This window comes from Carettochelys insculpta, chromosome 7, assembly GCF_033958435.1.
Source record: "Carettochelys insculpta isolate YL-2023 chromosome 7, ASM3395843v1, whole genome shotgun sequence".
NCBI lineage: Eukaryota > Metazoa > Chordata > Testudines > Carettochelyidae > Carettochelys > Carettochelys insculpta.
In genome coordinates, this window is record NC_134143.1 from 73,874,340 (window position 1) to 73,894,537 (window position 20,198).

General features: G+C 44.7%; 1 protein-coding gene across 1 annotated transcript in view; it reads right to left on the reverse strand.

Annotated features, from left to right (window-relative positions):
• The window catches only part of FBXW4 (F-box and WD repeat domain containing 4), a 91,840-nt gene extending 72,331 nt beyond the window's left edge, over positions 1-19,509 (reverse strand). The window contains exon 1 of the mRNA XM_074999301.1: positions 19,217-19,509. Within this exon, the coding sequence (XP_074855402.1) occupies positions 19,217-19,446 (230 nt within the window). The 5' untranslated portion in view covers positions 19,447-19,509. The remainder of the gene's footprint in view (positions 1-19,216) is intronic.
• Between the last annotated feature and the right edge of the window lie 689 nt (positions 19,510-20,198).

Genomic DNA, 20,198 nt, shown 5'->3' on the forward strand with positions numbered 1-20,198 from the left:
GTTATCTATCTAGTGCCAGGTCCCACAACCTATGAGCTTCAATGACCTCTTTGTGGCTGCAAATGCTATAATTGCAAAGTGGTGGGGGGACTCCTGATTATTTTCAATTAATGGTGAATGTCCTACAATAAACATGTAGCACATTACAAATCATAGTGTGTGTGCTGGTCTCAGAATAGGGAATAATAAATAAGGTCAAACCATACCTTTTGTAAGGACTGTCTCCCATGCACACGCATTGTGGCTCTTGAATTAATGAGTTTTTTCCGGAATTTAAAAAAATGGCTCTTTTCGCCATTGTGGTTGCCAACCCCTGCGTTAGGCGAACCCAGAGAGTTTTTTCCTTTTGTTTTTAGTTCCCATGACAGTGAGCAGAAGAGCTTAGCCAATCCTGTCAAATACTATGAAATGGCCACAGGTGCAATTCCACTGTGCCCTGTAGATCACCTGCCCCAAGCTCACAACATCCTCCCCACTCAAGTTCCAACAGTCACCTCTATTCTGATTCATAATGTCCCCTGCTACTGCACTCTGTGGCTTCCCCAAAAAACCTGCAGGCACACTTCCCACCTGCTCCACAGCAACCCTGCTTCAAAATGTCCAAGTAGGTTTCAAAACCTACTTGCAAACAGAGTATCCTCATGAAGCTGGAGTGTTTCTACTGCGGCCTTGCCAGGATCAATTCTTGGCTCTACGTTATTTAACATTTTTATTGGCGACCTGGAAGAACACAACATCAATACTGGCAAAATATGCAGGCGACAAAGACTGGAGTTGTTAATAATGAAGAGGTCCAGTGACTGATAGAGAGCAAGGTGGATCTTTTCGTAAATGGGCACAAGCGAACAACACACATTTTAATGTAACCAAATGTTAAGAAGCCATACATGTAGGAACAAAGAATAGAGGTCATACTTCCAGCACAGCAGAACAAGTGAAGCAGTGACGCTGAAAAAAGACTTTGGAGTTCTGATGGACAATCAACTGGCCACAAGTTCCCAGAGCAACACTTTGCTCAAAAGGGTTAACATGTCCTTGGATTCAGAAACGGGACTCCTGAGTAGCAGGAAAATCATTATTTTGCAGCTGTAATTGGGCAGAGAGGAGACTGCTACTGGAATACTGTTGTAGCACTTCTGTGTCCACACTTCAAGAGGATGTTGAAAAATTGGAGAGTGCTCAGAGGAAAGCCACACGAAAGAGCAAAGAACTCGAAAACATGCCCTATAGTGAGAGGCTAAAGGACCTATTTAGCGTAACAAAGAGAAGGTTGAAGGGTGACTTGATCACAGTCTAGGAGTACCTACATGGGGAACAATAATTTGATAGAGGGCTCTTCAACCTAGCAGAGAAAAGCATAACATGATCTCATGCCTGGAGTTAGATAAATACAAGTAACTTGTGCAAGTTTTAAACACAGAGTAACTAACAACCAGAACATCATGCGAAGGGGCACAGTGGATTCCCTAGCACAGACATTTTGTAAACACGATTGGATGTTTCTTCTAGTTGCTCTGCTCCAAGAATTATTTTGGGGAAGAGCTCTGGCCTGTGCAATACTGGAGGTCATACAGACAAGATGATCACAATGATTAGAATCATGCAAAACTGTGGATAGCCGTTTTATATTCGCCTCTGCAGATATGGATGCAGATCTCCACCAATCATTTTTGCAGATGCGGCTGTGGATACCAATTTTGTATCTACACAGGGCTGTAACAATGGTCCTTCCTGATCTTGGAATCAAGGAGTCTACAAAGTACATTTCAAAATCAACTGGGACACATTTACAATCCTTAAAGTAGGACTTTCCAGTTTCACAAACTCCCAGGTGTCCCTTACAAAAACACACAGAAAAAAAAAAATCACTCAATCACAGCCCAATTCCCCTTTGAAGCCAATTAACTTACTAATTAATGTGAAGTAAACAGCAAACAGGAATAGGCCCCTCAAAGGCAGGCAAAACCACCACCCATACAAAAATTTCCATCGAAAGCGGGAAAGGCCAAGTTAGGACCCAAGGACAGATTTCCTAGGAAAGCACAGGCATCTTTAAAGTAGAGCAATACTCTGCAAAGGCACAAATAGCACCTCCTGGAATTCCAAATTTAATCTCTTGCCAGGGGTCTGGAAGATTTAAATGGTCAGTCTGGGAAATGATCCGTCTAAGCACTAGCAACACACACTCAAAACTGACTCTGCCACTGGTGTCTTCAATGAAAAAGACTCACCAATTAGACTCTAGCTAAAATCCTCCTGATTATATACAAGGCAGAAAAGAACACCTTAACCAGACTTAGCTGCACAGCTAACCTGTTCCTCTCCTGCCATAAAATGCAGCAGACACAACTCAGAAGATGTAGGCAGCAAATGCATCTTTTTATACAGACATTTCTCCGACAATAACAAACTAACAGAAAAAGTGATGCTGCAGGAATGGCCCTGGCCTAGACTCAGGGTATTACAGAATTCCAAGCAAAAGTGACTCCTCTTCTAAGATTCTATCCATTGGTCTTTAGTGTCCCCTTGCATCCCATATTGCTGGTAATTGCACCACTAGAGAAATGCCAGCAGAATCTTAAAGAAGGAAGAGGGGAAAAAAAATTCCAATCCCTACAGCAGGCTGAGAAACTGAAAAGAGTTGCCAAACATGAAATTATAGCAGTCAAGAAGTCGCCATCTTGGCAGCAGCAAAAGCACTCTCCATTTATATGCACGAGAAAGCCAGTGGAGTTGCAAAACCACATGGCAGAATTTTCAAATGAGGCAAAGTCTCTTGCTGCTGAGGTCTCGCATTCCCAATTTGCAACACCTTAAAAGGGACTGATTATCAGAGGCGGGTGTGGGATCCATGTAAAAACCTGGCCCCCTTTCAGTGGGTCTCAAATCAGGCATCCAAAAACAAAAAAAGTCACTACAGGTTGAACCTCTCGCCTGACAACAGCCATAACCCAGATAATTTTAGTTAGCGAGACAACCACATACCAGGGGTGTGGCTAAACTTCAAGCAGTCTGGTCCCATAGAGTTTGTTTCCAGCCACCAGGCCTGGCTCTCAGTGCTTTGTGCTGTTTTTTAGCTGTAATTTACCCCTAAATGTCTTCTAAAAGCACAGTAAGCAGTGGGAGTGCTGGTAATGTGCCAGCTCAGGTATCAGCAACCCTCAGCACACATGCCAAGTATGGCATGTGCACCCGTTTTCATCGGCACACAAGGTGGGAGCTCAGCCCTGCCCTTCCCCACACGCAGCCAGGACCTTACTCAAAGCCAGGCTTCCCGTGGATTAACAAAAGACCAGCTAACGCTACCAACCGCCACTTAAACGGTAGAGCTCTGCACCTTCATTTATTTATTAACGAAGCGGGTTTAAGTTGGACTATTAGTGTCTTTAAAAAGTATCATCAGCGCGCAAACCATACAAAGAGGTCAAAAGGTCAAATTGCCACTCCCCCTTGAAAAGGTTGCTAACCCCTGTACTAGACAATATCAACCTCCTGTGGTCCAGCAAATTCTCTCATTCGGAATCAGTCGGATCCTGAGATTGCCAGACCAGAGACGTTCAGCCTGTAGTCACTTGTATGATTCTTGGCCAACATCTGATTTCATGTTGAATAAGAACAGAGAGGTCGCCGTGTTAGTCTTTTTGCCAACAAAACAAAGCACCAGAAATGTAGCACTTTAAAAGACTAACAAAATGATTTATTTGGTGATGAGCTTTCATAGGACAGACCCACTTCATCAGATTATGATTTCATGATTCGTATTTGAATCTACTGGTAAATCTGACTTCACACCAACTTTAAAAATCCCACCTTCCATGTGTTTGAATGCTGCCTCTTTCCCGGTGTTCTGGAGCTCCTGTTGGGAAGCATCACAAAAACAGAAGTATGAAGACAAACTTATAAAGTCTCTCTGCAGTCTGAGGCAGTAATCGCCCCCCCAGATTTCTGTAACAACCCCACTTGCCTATCTCAAAGGTGCCCACCCTCCAGTTCAGTTCCCAAGAACTGATATTGTTTTTAAAATGAAAGAGCACCCAGAAAAGATTAGCCCCCTGTAAATAAACATCTCCTGTGGCTGTTAATGCATGTAGGAATCTCTAACCTGGCCCTGGGGCCTAGCCAGATTCTCTTTTTCCCAGCCTTCCTTCCATAGCCTGGGGCTCATTTTTCTCTCCTCTCTCCCCCTCCTCTTGTCTATGCTTTCCGGCACTTAGCCACTGTTAAAATTTGACTGCATTCCTGGGCATGTGACCCATTTTAAACACCAGCACCACACACACACAGCTTTTCGTCTGAGGAAGCCTTCCGCAAGCATGTAAGTTTATGATCAGTAAAGCCAGGCCAGAGAAGAAATTCAGCGCTTCATCTTTCAATCCACCAATGCCAAAAAATAAGACCTGCCTGTGCAAGGAAGAACTCCATTTTTAAAAAAGCTCTCAAGAGTTGGCAGGGCCGAACAGTGCTTGGCATTCCTGATCTGACAGGCTGAGAAGTCAGGTCTGGTCCAGCAGCCGCCTGAGTTTGGACTCCGGGCCCACATTCAATTCCATTTACAATTCCAAAACGCATCTGTCCCCCATAGGTAAAATCACCCCATGTAATCACTTCAGGTCACTAGCTCAGCCCAGGATTTAACACCTACATTTCCCACACATGCTGCTTCAAGCAGATTGCTCCTGCAGTGTCCCAGTCTGACATGCAGGTGTGTGCGGAGCCCGAATATAGCTTTCAGGGTTCCCAAAAGGTCAATTACAGTTCAGAAAGGATCCTCCACTTTATGTGACTGGTCATCTACTTAACCGACAGGCATCAGTCCAGACTCCCTTCCGATGGGGCTGCGCAAAAAAGGGTCATGTACGGTCAGTGCTTGCCACAGCTGGCCTCTACTTAACCCAGGCTACTTGCTAGTTACTTCAGCAATGCCCAGTAACAAGCAGCCCCTTCACCCTTGCTAACATTTCCTATGTAGACAAGACAGCATGCTTTGGTTTTTAAATAAAAACCTATGCCATTAGCCCCCGTCTGCCCAGACTGCTCGCCTGCAGCTACTGCCTTTCGACAGAGCTGAAACGTGACCATCCATTTTACTTCTCAGACATTTCTATTCACCCACCACGCAGAGGCAGCACAGTGGACTGGAGACAGGAGTAGCATTAGAAGGAAGAGACAGAATCGGAGCCCATTGCTTAGGTAGGAAGGGAGCCCCGGTGACATACTCCTTCCCATAACATCAAAACTAGGGCACACCCAGCGAAATTAACACGTAGCAGCTGAAAAAGCAAAATGAAGTACTTCTTCCCACAATATTCAGTCAGCTGTGGAACTCCTTGCCGGGGTATGTGGTAGAGACCGAAACTGTAATGGGGCTCTGTGACAGGTTCAGTCACTGCAACCCCTTTAGGGCCACCACTTGAAGTACTGAAATTCCACTAAGCCCACCTTCCAGCCCTCCGGGCACCCCTCAACTCTACCCTGCTAAGCCAGGTCCTCCATCCTCCTCCAGCAATAGCACAGAGTTGGGGTCACAGTCCTCTGCAGAACAATACAGGCACTGAGACTGGCTCAGCCAAAGGGACTTGCCTCAGCACCCAAATGCAAGGACCCAGTGGGACCTGAACCCAAGATAAGTCCATCTTGCTCTGTAGAAAGCTGTCAGGATGGCCAAGCAGTCTCCCCTGGAGGCGTGGGTTTGAATCCCACTCCTGACAAGTGAAGTTTTTGGTTTCAGAAGGGCGAGATGAGGATCAGACAGCTAGCAAAGGAGAAGCGAGTGCACAGAAAGCACACTAAGGACTCGCCAGACACCCACCACATCTGCAAGAGATGCAGCAAGGACTGTCACTCTCATGTAGGTCTTCATAGTCACAGTAGACACTGTAAATGAAGTCCTCAATTGAAACTTTAAAGGGCACAATCCATAGTCTATGCAGACTGAAGGATGCCTGCTACTACTACTCTGTAGAAAGTTTTATGTAGGGTAAGCTCATGTTGTTTGCCCTCTTTCTCAAGGTAAAGGGAACAGCCTCAGAGAGGTAGCCATGTTAGTTTGTATCTTCACAGAACAAAACAAGCAGTCCTGTAGCACCATAAAGACTAACAATATTATTTATTAGGTGATAAGCTTTCGTGGGACAGACCCACTTCTTCAGATCTGGAGAATAATAACTGATAACTGAGAGAAAAACAGGTTTAAAAAATAGAAAACATGAAAGAAAAAAGCTGACGAATCTGCTAGATGGGGGAAGGGAGGGAGGAGGAAAAAACCCTCTGCAAGCATCTATTAAGTTAGGTGGGATACCTGGGATCACTCCAAATAACAAAGGTGGGGAAATTGTCCTTAAAATGCATAAGATAATTGATCTTTGTTGAGTCCATGGTGATAGGTATCAAACTTGAAAATAAATTCCAATTCAGATGGATAAAGAGAGAGATGCAAAGCTGCTCTCCCCCATCCCTGCCAGTAACATTTACACTGGGTTTATTAACAAACAAAAGTGATTTTATTTAGTATAAAAGATGGGATTTCAGAGGTCATAAGAGATAGCAAACAAACTGGATTACTGAATAAAATATAACATGCCAGCCAAACTTAATGCACTAAAGAGAGTAGTTACATGTAATATCTCACCTTCAGAGTTTTTCTAATAAGCTTCTTTCACATATGGAAAAGCCTCCCAGTCAGGCCTCAATCCTTCCCCATGTTCAGTCTTAGATGTTTTCAGCAGTCGTCATGGGTGGGGTAGCCAGGGAGAACTGACAACCTAGATTACCTCACTCCTCACCTTTAAATAGGGATCCACAGACTGGTCAGCCTTACTTCATTCCCTGGACAAATCATGGAGCAGGTCTGCAAGGAATCCATTTTGAAACACTTGGAGGAGAGGAAGATAATCAAGAATAGCGAAAATGGATTCATCAGTGGAAAGTCAAGCCTGACCAACCTGACTGCCTTCTATGATAAGGTAACTAGCTCCGTGGATATTGGAAAAGTGGTGGACGTGATATACTTTAGCAAAGCTTTTGATACAGTCTCTCCCAGGATGCCTGCCAGAAAGTTGGAGATGTATGGGTTGTATGAACAGACTATGAAGTGGACAGAGTTATCTAGCTTGTCAGGCTCAATGGTTAGTGATCAATGGCTCAGTGCCTAGTTGGCAACTGATTTCAAGCAGAATGCCCCCTGGGGTAGGCCTGGAACCAGTTTTGTTCAACATCTTCATTAATGATCTGGATGATGGGATGGTTTACACCTTCAGCAAGTTCAGGGATAACTCTAAGCAAGGCAGAAGACGTAAATAAACTGGAAGGTAGGGATAGCGTCCAGAGTGACAGACAACTTGGAGAATTCGGCCAAAAGACCTCTGATGAGGTTCAACAAGGACAAGTTCAGCGTCCTACACTTAGGATGGAAGAATCCCAAGCACTGCCATAGGATGCGGGACACATGGCTATGCAGCAGTTCTACAGAAAAGGACCTGGAGATTACAGCAGATGTGAAGCTGAATATGAGTCAGTGTGCTCTTGTTGCCAAGGCGGCTAATGGCATCTTGGGCTGCATTAGCACTGGCGAGGCCACCTAGAATACAGAGTCCAATTTGGGCGCCCTGCCACTAGAGAAAGGATGTAGACAAATTGGAGAGAGTCCAACAGAGGGCAGTGAAAATGATTAGGAGGTTGGGTCATGTGACTTATGAGGAGCGGCTGAGGGAAGTGGGCTTATTTAGCCTGCAGAAAAGATGAATGAGGTGGTATTTGATAGCAGCCTTTAATTAGCTGAAGGGGGATTCCAAACAGAATGTAGCCAGGCTGTCTCAGTGGTGGCAGAGGACAGAACAAGGAACCCAGGTCTTGTGGTACAATGGGAAGATATAGGGTGAAAATTAGGAAAAAGTATGTCACTAGGAGATGGTGAAGCAATGGAATGGATTGTGTAGGGAAGTGGTGAAACCTCCATCCCTAGAGGTTTAAAGGCCAGGCTTGACAAAGCCCTGGCTGATGATTTAGTTGGAGGTGCTCCTGCTTTGAGCAGTAGGCTGGACTAGATGATCTGATGAATTTTGTTCCAACTCTTATCTCCTATGATGGGATGCACAAAGCAGGGGCAAAACTCTTTCAGTGGGATGTGAAATTTCATAAGGTGGGGCACAGCACAATTGGCTGCTGGGGTCAGGCTCATCCATCTAATTAAAACTGTTGAAATATGTTATTGTTTTTACACGTGTATTCACATTTACATACCAATTAATAAAGTCTGTACATTCTATACACTTATTCTCTTAGACATGCCAAAGGATTTTTGTATTTATATATATATATATATATCTATATATCTATATATATATATATAGATAGATAGATATAGATATAGAGATATATAGATATATATATAGATATATATATATATATAATGAATGAATGACCAGAACCAAAATTTCTGTCCATTTGGATTACATTAGACAGGTTGTGGGGGCCCTCCTAATTGCTGGGATGAAAAGTGAGGCCCTACCTAAAAAGTTTGCTAAACGCTGTTCTACGATTCTATGTCTCTTCAAGACCCTTGCCTCCACACTTCATGGGCTAAGCCACAGATCAGCAACAAAGCAAACCTTCACTGTCCCCTTGCTGATGAATCATTACAGCCATGAAGTACCATGAATGGCCCTCATTTAATATGACTACATTACTAACACAGGTTTATACTCCATATTTCTAACTTGATCCACAAAGATGATACATGCATGCAAATGGAGAAATCATATTCAGTAGACTGTAACTTTTCCAATGATCTCTCACGAGTTACTTTTCATAAGCATATTCCAGTTGTCATATTCAAAAGCATATTGCCTGAAAGCATATGGAATCCTCCACCACAAGTTCAAAAGAGAATTAGGTAAGTTCCTGCAGGAGAGGTCCATCAATGGTTACTAGCCACGACGGTCAGGGATGGTGTCCCTCGCTTCAGTTTGCCAGAAGCTGGGAATGGGCAACAGGGAACGGATCTCTCGATGGTTCCCTGTTCTGTTCATTCCCTCTGGGGCACATGGCATTAGCCACTGTTGGAAGACGGGATGCTGGGCTAGATGGACCTTTGATTTGATCCAGTATGAATATTACGGTACGTTCTTACAGACCATCGGTCTGATGCAGTATGGCCAGTCTTATGATTTTTGCAAACACAGGTGCAACAAAAATTAGACAGTGATAGCTTTCAAGTGCAGGCAAGCACAAGTCTAAGAAACGAACAGTAGTTTAAATCCCATCACTCTCTTATATTCCATATTGAAATGCTGTCCTCTCTCCAGCAGCTAGCAACCCTTGGTGTTGGGGGTTACTCCCAACACATTCCAATGAGGCCAACACAGTTGTGCCAAAGGCAAACACTCGGACAAACAGCTCACTAAAAACATCTCTCAATTCTTTTAAAAAACACACCAAGTTTGAACAACGGTATTTCTTCATAATTTAAAAAGATTACGGCATCTCATTTAGCATGATCGCTAAGAGCATCCTTCTGCTATGAAGCCCTTCAACAATAATCAACTAACCCTCCACAGGAAGATTTGATCTATGATGACTTTGGACTTTCATCAATGTACTGTCAGATTAATTACATGTCTGATCACATGTCCTTTGACTGCACAAGCACTTGCAGCTGCAACAATATATACTACGTGCATAAAAAGTGTACACACCATTGAGCCAGTAAAATAAGGCAAGCAGAATCAAATCTTTAACTTGCTAATTCTGAAGAGACCACGGCCCAAGGTGCAGTAGCTACAATGCTTCAGAACCATGCGCACTAACTACAACTTACAAAACACGACACATCAAAAGATACCTGGATGCCTTTAACCAGCAGCCACCTAGACTAACAAACCCACTCCCAAAACCCTGAAGCTTGCTATATAGTATTTAAGCACAGCAGACTCACTCTTCCATCAGGTGTGCGCAGAATTGAAAATCCCATATAAGGAGACAAGGTGGTTGTTAGGTTATTAGAAAAAGAAAATGAACATTTTCTTATTGCCCATTAGATTTCCAGGATAAAATAATCTTGACAAAGCCACCGTAAAAGATTTTCATTTCCCCCTTCTGACCTCACCCCCTCACACACACACACATACACACACCAAAAAGGTTAAATATTCTGCTCAAGTTATGGATTTCCTCTCTTTCTTGGCAGAGTTACCAGAAGAAATACAATATCCCTTATGGGCCATACTTCCCAGCTGCTGAAGTGAGGGAATGGGTCAGTCCCTGGCAATCCCAGGCCACCCCTGCAGTGACGGCTCCAAGCCCCCTCAAAAAATATCACTCCGTCAAGAGGGAATAAGTTTCCTCCAAATGTTTCCTTTCCAGCAGTGTTTGGTGATCCCAGGTAACCACACACTCTTCTGCAGTCGTGAAAGGTACCTCGGTAACTCCAAGATCTTTCATCCTCTTATTGAGTGTCCTACAGTTTTCTGTAATTCTGACGGAGCTGAAATAACAGTGCTGAGCAGAACAGACACTAACAGAAGATGTGATGGCCTCTAGCTTTTTCCCAGCTGCCCGGACTGTCCCTCTCAATAACTATGCACACTCCCAAAATTGCTGGCTATTTTTTGTCACAAACTTCCATCCACATATGTGCAGTAACAAAGATGCAACAATAGGTTGGCTACATTTCTCTTTTGGTGTTGACAAAAGGTGACACAACAGAGGGAAATCCTGCCTCTCCTCTTTCTATTCCAAAGATGAACTGTTCTGTACACTGGCCATCACCAAGCAGCCTCAAACTTTATCTGGAGGAACCACACAAAGAGTTTGAACCTCCATCTCCTTAAGACCCATTCTGTCCTGGGCCTCCCAGTTGAGACTGCTAACAAGGGGCCCAATTATGTTTGTGTGATCCAGACACCTGTCCACCAGGGACTTGACCGAGACCCATGAAGTCATTGGCCACCAATGAACAGCCAAGAGAGAAGAGCTAGTTATACTAGATGCCCCTTTTGCTATCTTCAACAAACCTACTTGCTATATAAATAGCTCTTCCAGTAGACAAATTCCACCTCTCTCCTGTTACTGCCTGACTCACAGTTAGTTTATGCTTGGGACGCTGTTTCCTTTTTTCTATTTGTTATCGATTCAAATAGCTAAGAAAGGTGAGAATTCTGAAATGGAAGAGAGCCCTGGGGGCAATGTAAACATCAGAAAATAGAAGCAGGCAGCAACAGAACGGAGGGCTTTCACTCACAGATGCCACAACATATCTTTCCACTCTGTCCGTCATTTACAATCATTATTATTAAATCTGTATTAGTGCAGCATCCAGAGGCCTCGGTCACGATCAGGGCCTTGTGCTTGGTTCTGTATGTAAGTAAAGGCAGAGACAGACCCTTGCTCAAAGCTGCCAGCTCCTTAATAAGCATCACTGAAATCAGGATATGGACAGACCTGTCCAGTCCATCTCCCTTCACATGCAGAACCGTTCCCTGTTACGGGGGCATAAAGTGTGGCCTCACAGCTAAAGCTGCCGCAGGATTTTTCCTTTGACAGGAGCTTAAAACTTCTTGAGACACAGCCTTAACAAAATAACAGAGAAGTACTATGAACGTGTGAAGGTATTTTCTGCAGGCTAACCAGCCCCAGTAGTGTATTCTTTTGAAAGGTATTAAATAAAAAGCTGAATTGCAATTTGTCACAATGAGATGCAGTGAACAGCACCTTTAAACTGCAGCAGCATAGTGACATAGGTCACTCTGATCAGTGGGCTTAGTGCTGGGCTAGTAAGTGCTGCGTACATTTTTTTAAGCCGTGATCTACACAAAAGTTCTTCACCACTGCAGCCTGAAGAGCTTATGAAAAACCATCTCAATATGTGCCCCACACAGTGGGAGTAATTTACAGACCAGGAAGCTCTCCTGACAGATTTGTGTGTTGTTCACTACATCGTTTCAAAGGTGTTGAGAGAGGGGAGAGAGAAGACAACAAGCAGCATTTCCTGCCCACTGTGAGTTTTCAAGCACACAGTGGCAAGATAACTCCATGCCATGCTTCTAGGCTTAACAGGAGTAGCAGCACTTGCTTCATTTCTGGACTTGAAAGCCAGAAAAACGCAAACTTCTGCATTACAAGGTTTGAAGGGAGATAAAGAAACTTTGCTTCTCCACCCCACATCCCTCAGTGAGACGACTCCTGCAATTAATGCAGTTTATATTTCTACAGACTATACTTTCACTGTTCAGCTATTTCCTGCTCTTGCCGGTGTTTGCTTTTCTTTTTTAAAAGAGCAAACATAAATGTAAAGTGAACTCTACTTTTATTAACTCAGAGAAACTGCTAAACAAGATCTTAATAAAGTTGTCCATGAAAATAATCTATTAAGCTAAACTGGAGAGCAAGTGACATCTCCAATGACTAAGGCAGGAATGAGGGATGGGAAAGAGATACATGTGCAGCAGAATGTTTCCAATATCATTTTTATATTAACTATTGATACATCACAAAGCACACTTGCCTGCTTAAATTCCTTTATAAGAAAGAGGAACTAAGTTTATGCCACTGTTTACTTTGCTTTTCTCTCCCTTTCTATAAAATACATTATTGGGTCCTCAGACTTGGTTCTTTGCTAATAAACAAAAGCAAGAAAACTAGGCACTGGGGCATGGAGACCCATGCTCTATTCTTGGCTCTGACACTGACCAGCTAGGATAACAAAGGGCAAGTCACTTCACCGCCCTCTGCCTCCCTTCCCCCTACAACTCTAAAGAACTTATAGCCTAAAAAGACAGTCCAAACAAGCCTCATCTACTAGACTATAAACTCTTCTGGAGCTTAGATTGTTTCTTACTGTGTGCTGAGTATCACCCATTTTCAGCTTCTGGCACAGAGAGGCTAAGGATATCATCCCTGCCCATCCTGGGTAATAGCCCCGATGGACCCATGAATGTATGTAGATTTTTTTTTTTTTTTTTAATTCTGATATATTTTTGGTCTTCACAACATCTTCTGGTAAAGATTACCATGGGTTCACTGAGCATTGTGTAAAGAAATGCTTCCTGTTATTTGTTTTAAATAAATGCCATGCCCATTCTGAAGTGTTTTCCTGAATCAGGCCCAAGAGTTCTTAAGAGATAATGGGGGTGAATTAGTGAGGTTCTTTTATATTTTTTTCAGGGGTCATTTTATTCAGAACTTTGTTCAAGAGAAACTAATTTATTTTTCCTCACTTGTTTGATTAAATTAACATGCTGGATATGAAACATCACTTAAACATACATCTCCTAATAGCTATGTTCACCTGAGGTAGTGTGGGGAAGGAGATTGTTAATGGTGCATTACATTAAAACACCACCACTCAGCAGCAGCAACAGGCTGTGTGAAAAAGTTAAAGGCTGAGATTGAGTTTGTATCATTTAATCTGTTACTAAACCATTTTAGCATGGGTTTGGTGTTTTTTTTGGTGTGTGTGTGGAGGGCATGAATATGCAGACAGACACAAATATCATGGATACAATCAACATGAAATCTAGATTTCCAAGAATGAATTCAATGTCCATTTCAGTTACTTCATCACACTGTCGCCAATGTTTATGATTTTACAATCACTTTCGAAAGGAGATGGGAGGTGTCTCTCATTGCCATTGCTCTATGAAAGGTTCACACCACAGTGAAGTGTACAAACTAAACCAAGAATAGACATTTGCCTCAGATATTTCAATTACAGTAACCTTCAGTTATACGGAAAGGTACAACATTTTGAGAGACATGTCATTTTCAAGTTAGTATTCCTTTAAGAAAATGAAGAGAAAAAATAAATGTATTACCAAAGGTACTCCATATTTCAGACACAAATTTACTTCCATCCCATGCATAGTGTTAGCAGATCTTTTATAACAAATTATTTAACAGCAGAAGTAACAAATCATAAAGCTAAAGCGAACGGGACTTCTATAACATAGAAAGAAAAATAGCACAGAATTATAAATGTACCACACGAGTATTTTTCTTTTGCTTTCAGGGACCAACAATTGAGATATCGGCTAGAACTGTGCAGTGCAACACATTTACTGCAAAGGGCACCAGCAGGCTTTGCCCACTTCCCCTAGTAGACATGGTTGTGCAAATTCTTTCAAAATAAAAACCTTAATTTTAGGCAACGCTGCCCCCACTTCCCAATTGCTTCTCCAAGGAATGTGACTGAAGCTCCATTACTTATATAATTTAATAATAAAGTGGCAGATTTCCAGAGAATAATCTGGCATTAGCCAGCAGAGTGGGAAGAATAGACAAAGATGTCCCAACTGTCTTTGGTCTTTATCATCACTTCATTCACCCTCAAAACAATGAGCAGTCAAGTAGCACTTCAAAGACTAGCAAAATAATTTATTAGGTGAGCTTTTGTGGGACACACCCACTTCTTCAGACCACAGCCAGACCAGAACAGACTCAATATTTGAGGCACAGAGAACCAAAAACAGTAAGCAAGGAGGACAAATCAGAAAAAGATAATCAAGGTGAGCAAATCAGAGAGTGGAGGGGTGGGGGGGGAAGGTCAAGAATTAGACTGAGCCAAGTCTCAATCTCAATCTAATTCTTGACCTTCCCCCGCCCCCCACCCCTCCACTCTCTGATTTGCTCACCTTGATTATCTTTTTCTGATTTGTCCTCCTTGCTTACTGTTTTTGGTTCTCTGTGCCTCAAATATTGAGTCTGTTCTGGTCTGGCTGTGGTCTGAAGAAGTGGGTCTGTCCCACGAAAGCTCACCTAATAAATTATTTTGCTAGTCTTTGAAGTGCTACTTGACTGCTTTTTGTTTTGATAGTGTATAGACTAGCACAGCTTCCTCTCTGTTACTATTCTTCATTCACCCTGCAATGGTTTAGTTTAAACACCTATTCTAACAGGTAAGTTCACAACCACTGAACCACCTAACAAGATTCTAGCTAGAATTACCAAACTGTCATTATTCCTTATTTAGAGTCACTTGTCCCTACATGTCAAGTCTCAGGCTTCTAGACACACGCAAAGACCAGGGGATAGGCAGAGAGGAAAAAAAGATAGTCAGCTTAAAGCTGCCACGGAAGATCAGTTAATCCAATATCAGTAAAGTACAGATGCAAGCTTGACAACTAGGTATCTTGACAATTGACACCACTATATGGAGCATTTATGGTCCCCCCCTTTTGCGCCACGTGTCTTTATATGAGATAGTCAACACTGTCACAGCACTGCAGAGGTGAAGGAAGGCAACAAGCTGGCATAGAGAGGCATGGCGCTTTTGGCAAAGAACCGTAGAATAATTCTCACTCAGGAAGTGCTAGAAGATCTTTAATCTCCATGCAGAGAGTCAGCAGGATCCATCCAGAAAATTTGCAAGCAGCAGATGCTAAAACACTCAGCTCATCTACCTCAAAAAAGAGTAAAGGTATGAACCTGCCCTTCTTCAGATTCCATTATTTTCAAACCTGCTGTTTAGTCCACCTGATCCTCCTTGAGGATGCTGCACAAGCAGTTTGTAATGTCATCTGGTGCAGCATTTTGACCTTTTTTCATTTGCAGACCCTAAAAATATTCAAGCAGAGGAGCAGCTGCCTTTGGAAATCTTAGGCATAGTCTGCAGGCCCCGGGGTTCCCACAGGCTGAAAACCACTGCTCTGGTATATTGTAAACTCCCTAGGACGAGCACTGTGCCTCCATTTACACAGCATTGGCCACACTGTCAGCATTCAAACAGTATTCATCATGCAGAAGTATTGAAAGAGATGTTTAAAAAGATGCCCCAGAATTGTCCAAGAAATTGTCCAATGAGCATCTAAGAGAACATCAAAACCCCTGGAAGTTTACGCAGGTTCAAACCCCCTTGCCCCCACTTACAAACATCCTCCACTCACATCCCTCTAACCCCCAAAACTTACTGAAGCTTTTTTATAGCTGTTTATTGGCCTACATTCCACTGTGTTGCACCTGCTCTGCTGTACACCCGATCCCTCCTGCAGCCAGAACAGCACTGTACCACCTTATTCTTAATGAAAAAGTACAGAACTTCATTTCCTCAGAAGACAAAATAATATATCAGAGCAGACAGATTCCAGCAGCCACCATGCACAGCTGCTCCACAGTCCTTACTTCTGCAGACTTCAAAGGGAGCATTGCCTGAGCAAAGAGTACAGTGATGGCTGAGTGGTTAAGGTGTTATCCATGAAAAACAGTTGATTTTTTCCCCCCCACAGGTTTGTATCCTGCTCACAGTGACCGAGACTTTAAGTCTATGGCCTGTGTTATACGAAAGGTCAGGTTATATCACCTAATAATATCTTCTGATCTTAAAATCTGTATGTGGGAACCTCCCACATTTCCATTTATCCCCCTCCCACGATCTAAGATCGTTAGCCTTTGGATAGATTTTCATTCAGGAATATTCTTATATAGCTCACTAGGAAAAGTTTTTTAAAAGAAGTGTGATCATTTTTGAAGATATTTATTTTCCTATTGGTTAGAGTCCCAAGAGTAATAAGGAAAGTAAATTAAAGGGATAAAGAAGGGTGAAGTAGTATTTTTTATTGAACTAACTTGTGCTGGTGAGAGAGACACAAGCTTTCAAGCTTTCACAGACCCAAAGAACAGCTTTTTGTAAACTCAAAAGCTTCAATCCCTCTTCCTCTTCCTCAACAGAAGTTGACCCAATAAAAGATATTGCCCAAGAAAAGATATTGTCTCTCTAATACCCTGGGACCGACATAGCTACAACACCCACACAAGAAAAGTAAATGTTGTGTGGCTGTTTAAGGCAGAACTTCATACACTGCATAAGGAGCTTAACAAATTTTTTAAGAGAAACAAACAATGTTTAGGTCCTCAGCTCCAATTCTGAAGACTGTTTCATGTGGGCAGATCCCTATGTCCATTAAAAGTCATTGTACATAAAAGAACAAGTAGTCTTGTGGCACCTTGTAGACTAACAGATATTTTGAAGCATAAGCTTTCGTGGGCGAAGACCCACTTCATTGGATGCATGAGTGGGGGGGTGGTTTCAGAGGCGTATTTAAAGAGTGGGGTCCCAGTAAGAGGGAGGGCCAGAGCTGACAGGGTCTATTCAGCGAGGTGGAAATGGCCCAGTATCAACAGTACTTATCAAAAGAGGAAAAAACAAGTCAGATCAGACAGGGGGATGTGAGCCATTGTCAGCATCTTACTGGGACCCCACTCTTTAAATACCACATCTGATGAAGCGGGTCTTTGCCCACGAAAGCTTATGCTCCAAAATATCTGTTAGTCTATAAAGGTGCCACAAGACTTTCCGTTGTTCTCGAAGCTACAGACTAACACAGCAACCTCTCTGATACTGTACATAAAAAGGTTGGCAAATCTGAAAATATGCTACAAATTTTACAGCCAAGTAAGACACTGAAGTTCCTGCCCTGAGAAGCTTCTACCCCATAAAACCCCATGGGTCCTACAGTACAGCAGTTCTAAAGAGTCATTTCTGTGATGGCCACAAATGGCTAGTTAAAAATAAGAGCAAAAACTCAGATCTCTCTTGTGGGTTTCGCAGTACATATGGTCTTCCCCATCCTTATGGGCCTAATCCAGCAAACATACATATGTGTAATTTCATGCACACGAGTAATCCCATTTACTACAAAGGAATATTTGCATGAGTAAAACCTTAGATACACTGAGCTTTTAAAGAATTTGCAGGCAGAGAATAGGCGAGATGAAATGAGCACTATGCGAGACATGAAGATTTGCATATAAACAAACAAGTATCCTTACTGGCTACTAATTACACCTGGCTTATTAAAAGCAAGAGAATTCAAAAAAACCCAATTTATTATGAACGTACTTTGGTTACCTTCTGCATTTTTTCAGTGTGGACAAAAAATTAGATTCTGCTTTGTAGGTAGTCAAATTAAGTTTTGCTTACATGTAGGTTTTAGTACTACAGTGTGGAAGTTTCAAACACTTCAGCTGAATAGTTGTTTATATTATTATTTGTATTCCAGTAGCATTGTAGGCCCCAATCAAGACAAAAGCCCCACAGTGCAAAGCACTCCATGAAGACACATGAAAGAAAACAAGCCATGCCCCAAAGTACTTACAAACTACACTCAAGAGCAAGTGGCACTATTATTTTAATGCGGTCTTTGGTTTGGCCAAAGCTAGCTCTCACACCACTTTGGAACAAGTTTAACTTGACAGCCTTCTGTACAGTCAATTTTACTACTGACTGAACCTTTCAGGGAGTACCAAGAAAAAGAGGGCTGTTTTGTTGGGAGGTAAGGATGAGTATTAAACTATAAACATGGCAGCAGGGGACAGTGCCAGAGGTTACACACAGGGAGCAAGGAGAACATCTGGCCCATAACAGTGTGACTGCTGCATGCAGATGTGTGTTCACAACTACATCAGCAGTGCAGGAACCTACTTACCTCTCCCTGCTGCCCGGCCTTTCCCCTTCTGAAGCAACTGAAGGGTCTATTTCTCAGGAGCCCCATGTACTATTACTACTACTACTACATGTGGGGGCAGGGGGTGGCTGTGATGTCATGACTAGGGGTGTGTGCACGCGCACGCACACGCGCGCACACACGTGCACACACACAGAGTTTCAGGGTAGGGATGGGGTCTTTACATTAAATCATAGCAACACAGGGCTGGCAGGGACCTCAGGAAGTCATCTAGCCCAGCCCCCTGCTTCAAGCAGGATCAACCCCCACTAAGTCATCCCAGCCAGGACCTTGTCCAGCCGGGACTTAAAAACCGCTGGTCTGTACAGGGCCGAGCACACAAGGAGGACGGACACACACACACACTTTCAGGGTAGAGATGGGATTTTTACACGGGTCTGTACAGGGCCTAGCACAGAGCTAGGACACACACACACACACACACACACACACACACTGCGGGGGGGACTCCACGTGTGGCCAGGCTGCCCACTCAGCCACCCCCCCCCCCAGCCCAGCTCAAGCTCAAGCTCGCCACGGGGGGGGGGCTCCTCCCCTCCCCCACCGGCAGGTGGCGGGGGCCTGGCGCTCCCCAGGACAGCCCCGGCCGGGCCGGGCCCTGGGGCGCAGCCGCGCTTCGGGAATAGCCCCCTTACGGCGGCGGAGCGCCCCCCGCCCCGCTGCGCCTTAGCGACCGCGCCGGCCCTTAGCAACCAGCTAGGCCGCGGCCGCCCCGGCCTTTCCCCGCGCCGCGGCCGGGCCGGGCCGGGCCGGGCCGCGCTTACAGGTCGGCGCCGAGCCGGGTGAAGCCGGAGTTGAGGCAGCCGCGGGCGATGCGCCGCCAGAGCGGGTCCCGCGCGGTGAAGGCGCGCAGCCGCCGGCAGACCTGCCCCAGCCGGCCCAGGGCGCGCGCGTCCAGGTAGGAGCAGACGAGCAGCAGCAGCTCCTCGGGCAGCGCCCACAGGAGCGGGGCGCGGGCGGCCGGCGGGGGCCGGGGGCTGCCCTTCCTCCCCATGGGCGGCAGCCCCTGCCCGCCGCCGCCCGAGCCGAGCCGGGCCGGGCCGCCTCTCGCCGTCACGTGGGGCGGCAGCCGCGGCCCGCGCCCTCCGCCGCTTGCACCTGCGGGCCGCCGCCGCCGACCCCGCCCCGCCGGGCCAGGACCAGGACCAGGACCAGGACCGGCTCTGAGCCCCCCCCCCACAGCTAGTTTATGCATCACCCGCCCCCAGGCCACCGGCCTTGCCAAGTGACCGGCACCCCCAGGCCCGGGGGGTGAGCACGGAGGTGCTTCTCGCCTGCTCGGAAAAGGTGGCCCCACGTGCCGGGAAAGAATCGTTGGCGTGATTGACCAGGAGCCGCAGACGCCCCTCCCGGCGCTGAACGCAGCAGGCACGCGCCCCTTGTCCGGGCTGGGCAAAGAATAATTAACCGTAATTAATAACCCGGTCCTCAGCGCCGTCGTGCAAGAGCCTGGCGTGGCGGGGACATGGATTACTCCTGACCCGACACAAAGAAACAGCCTCACGCACCCTGGAGCAGGAAAATATTCATTATTTTTATTGTTTTACTAATGTGATATGGTCTCATACTTTAGGATGGAAATTTCTGAGGCAGGTTATATGGTACGTGCCCATGTAAAGGCACCATCGTTACTCTTGTAGATGCATGGCCCATCCAAGTAGACACATAGGTGTTATTGCACGTCTGCTTTGTTTAAGTAACTTGTTAGGGAAAACCAGTTGTATTAGAGATAAAATGTTCTGTCAG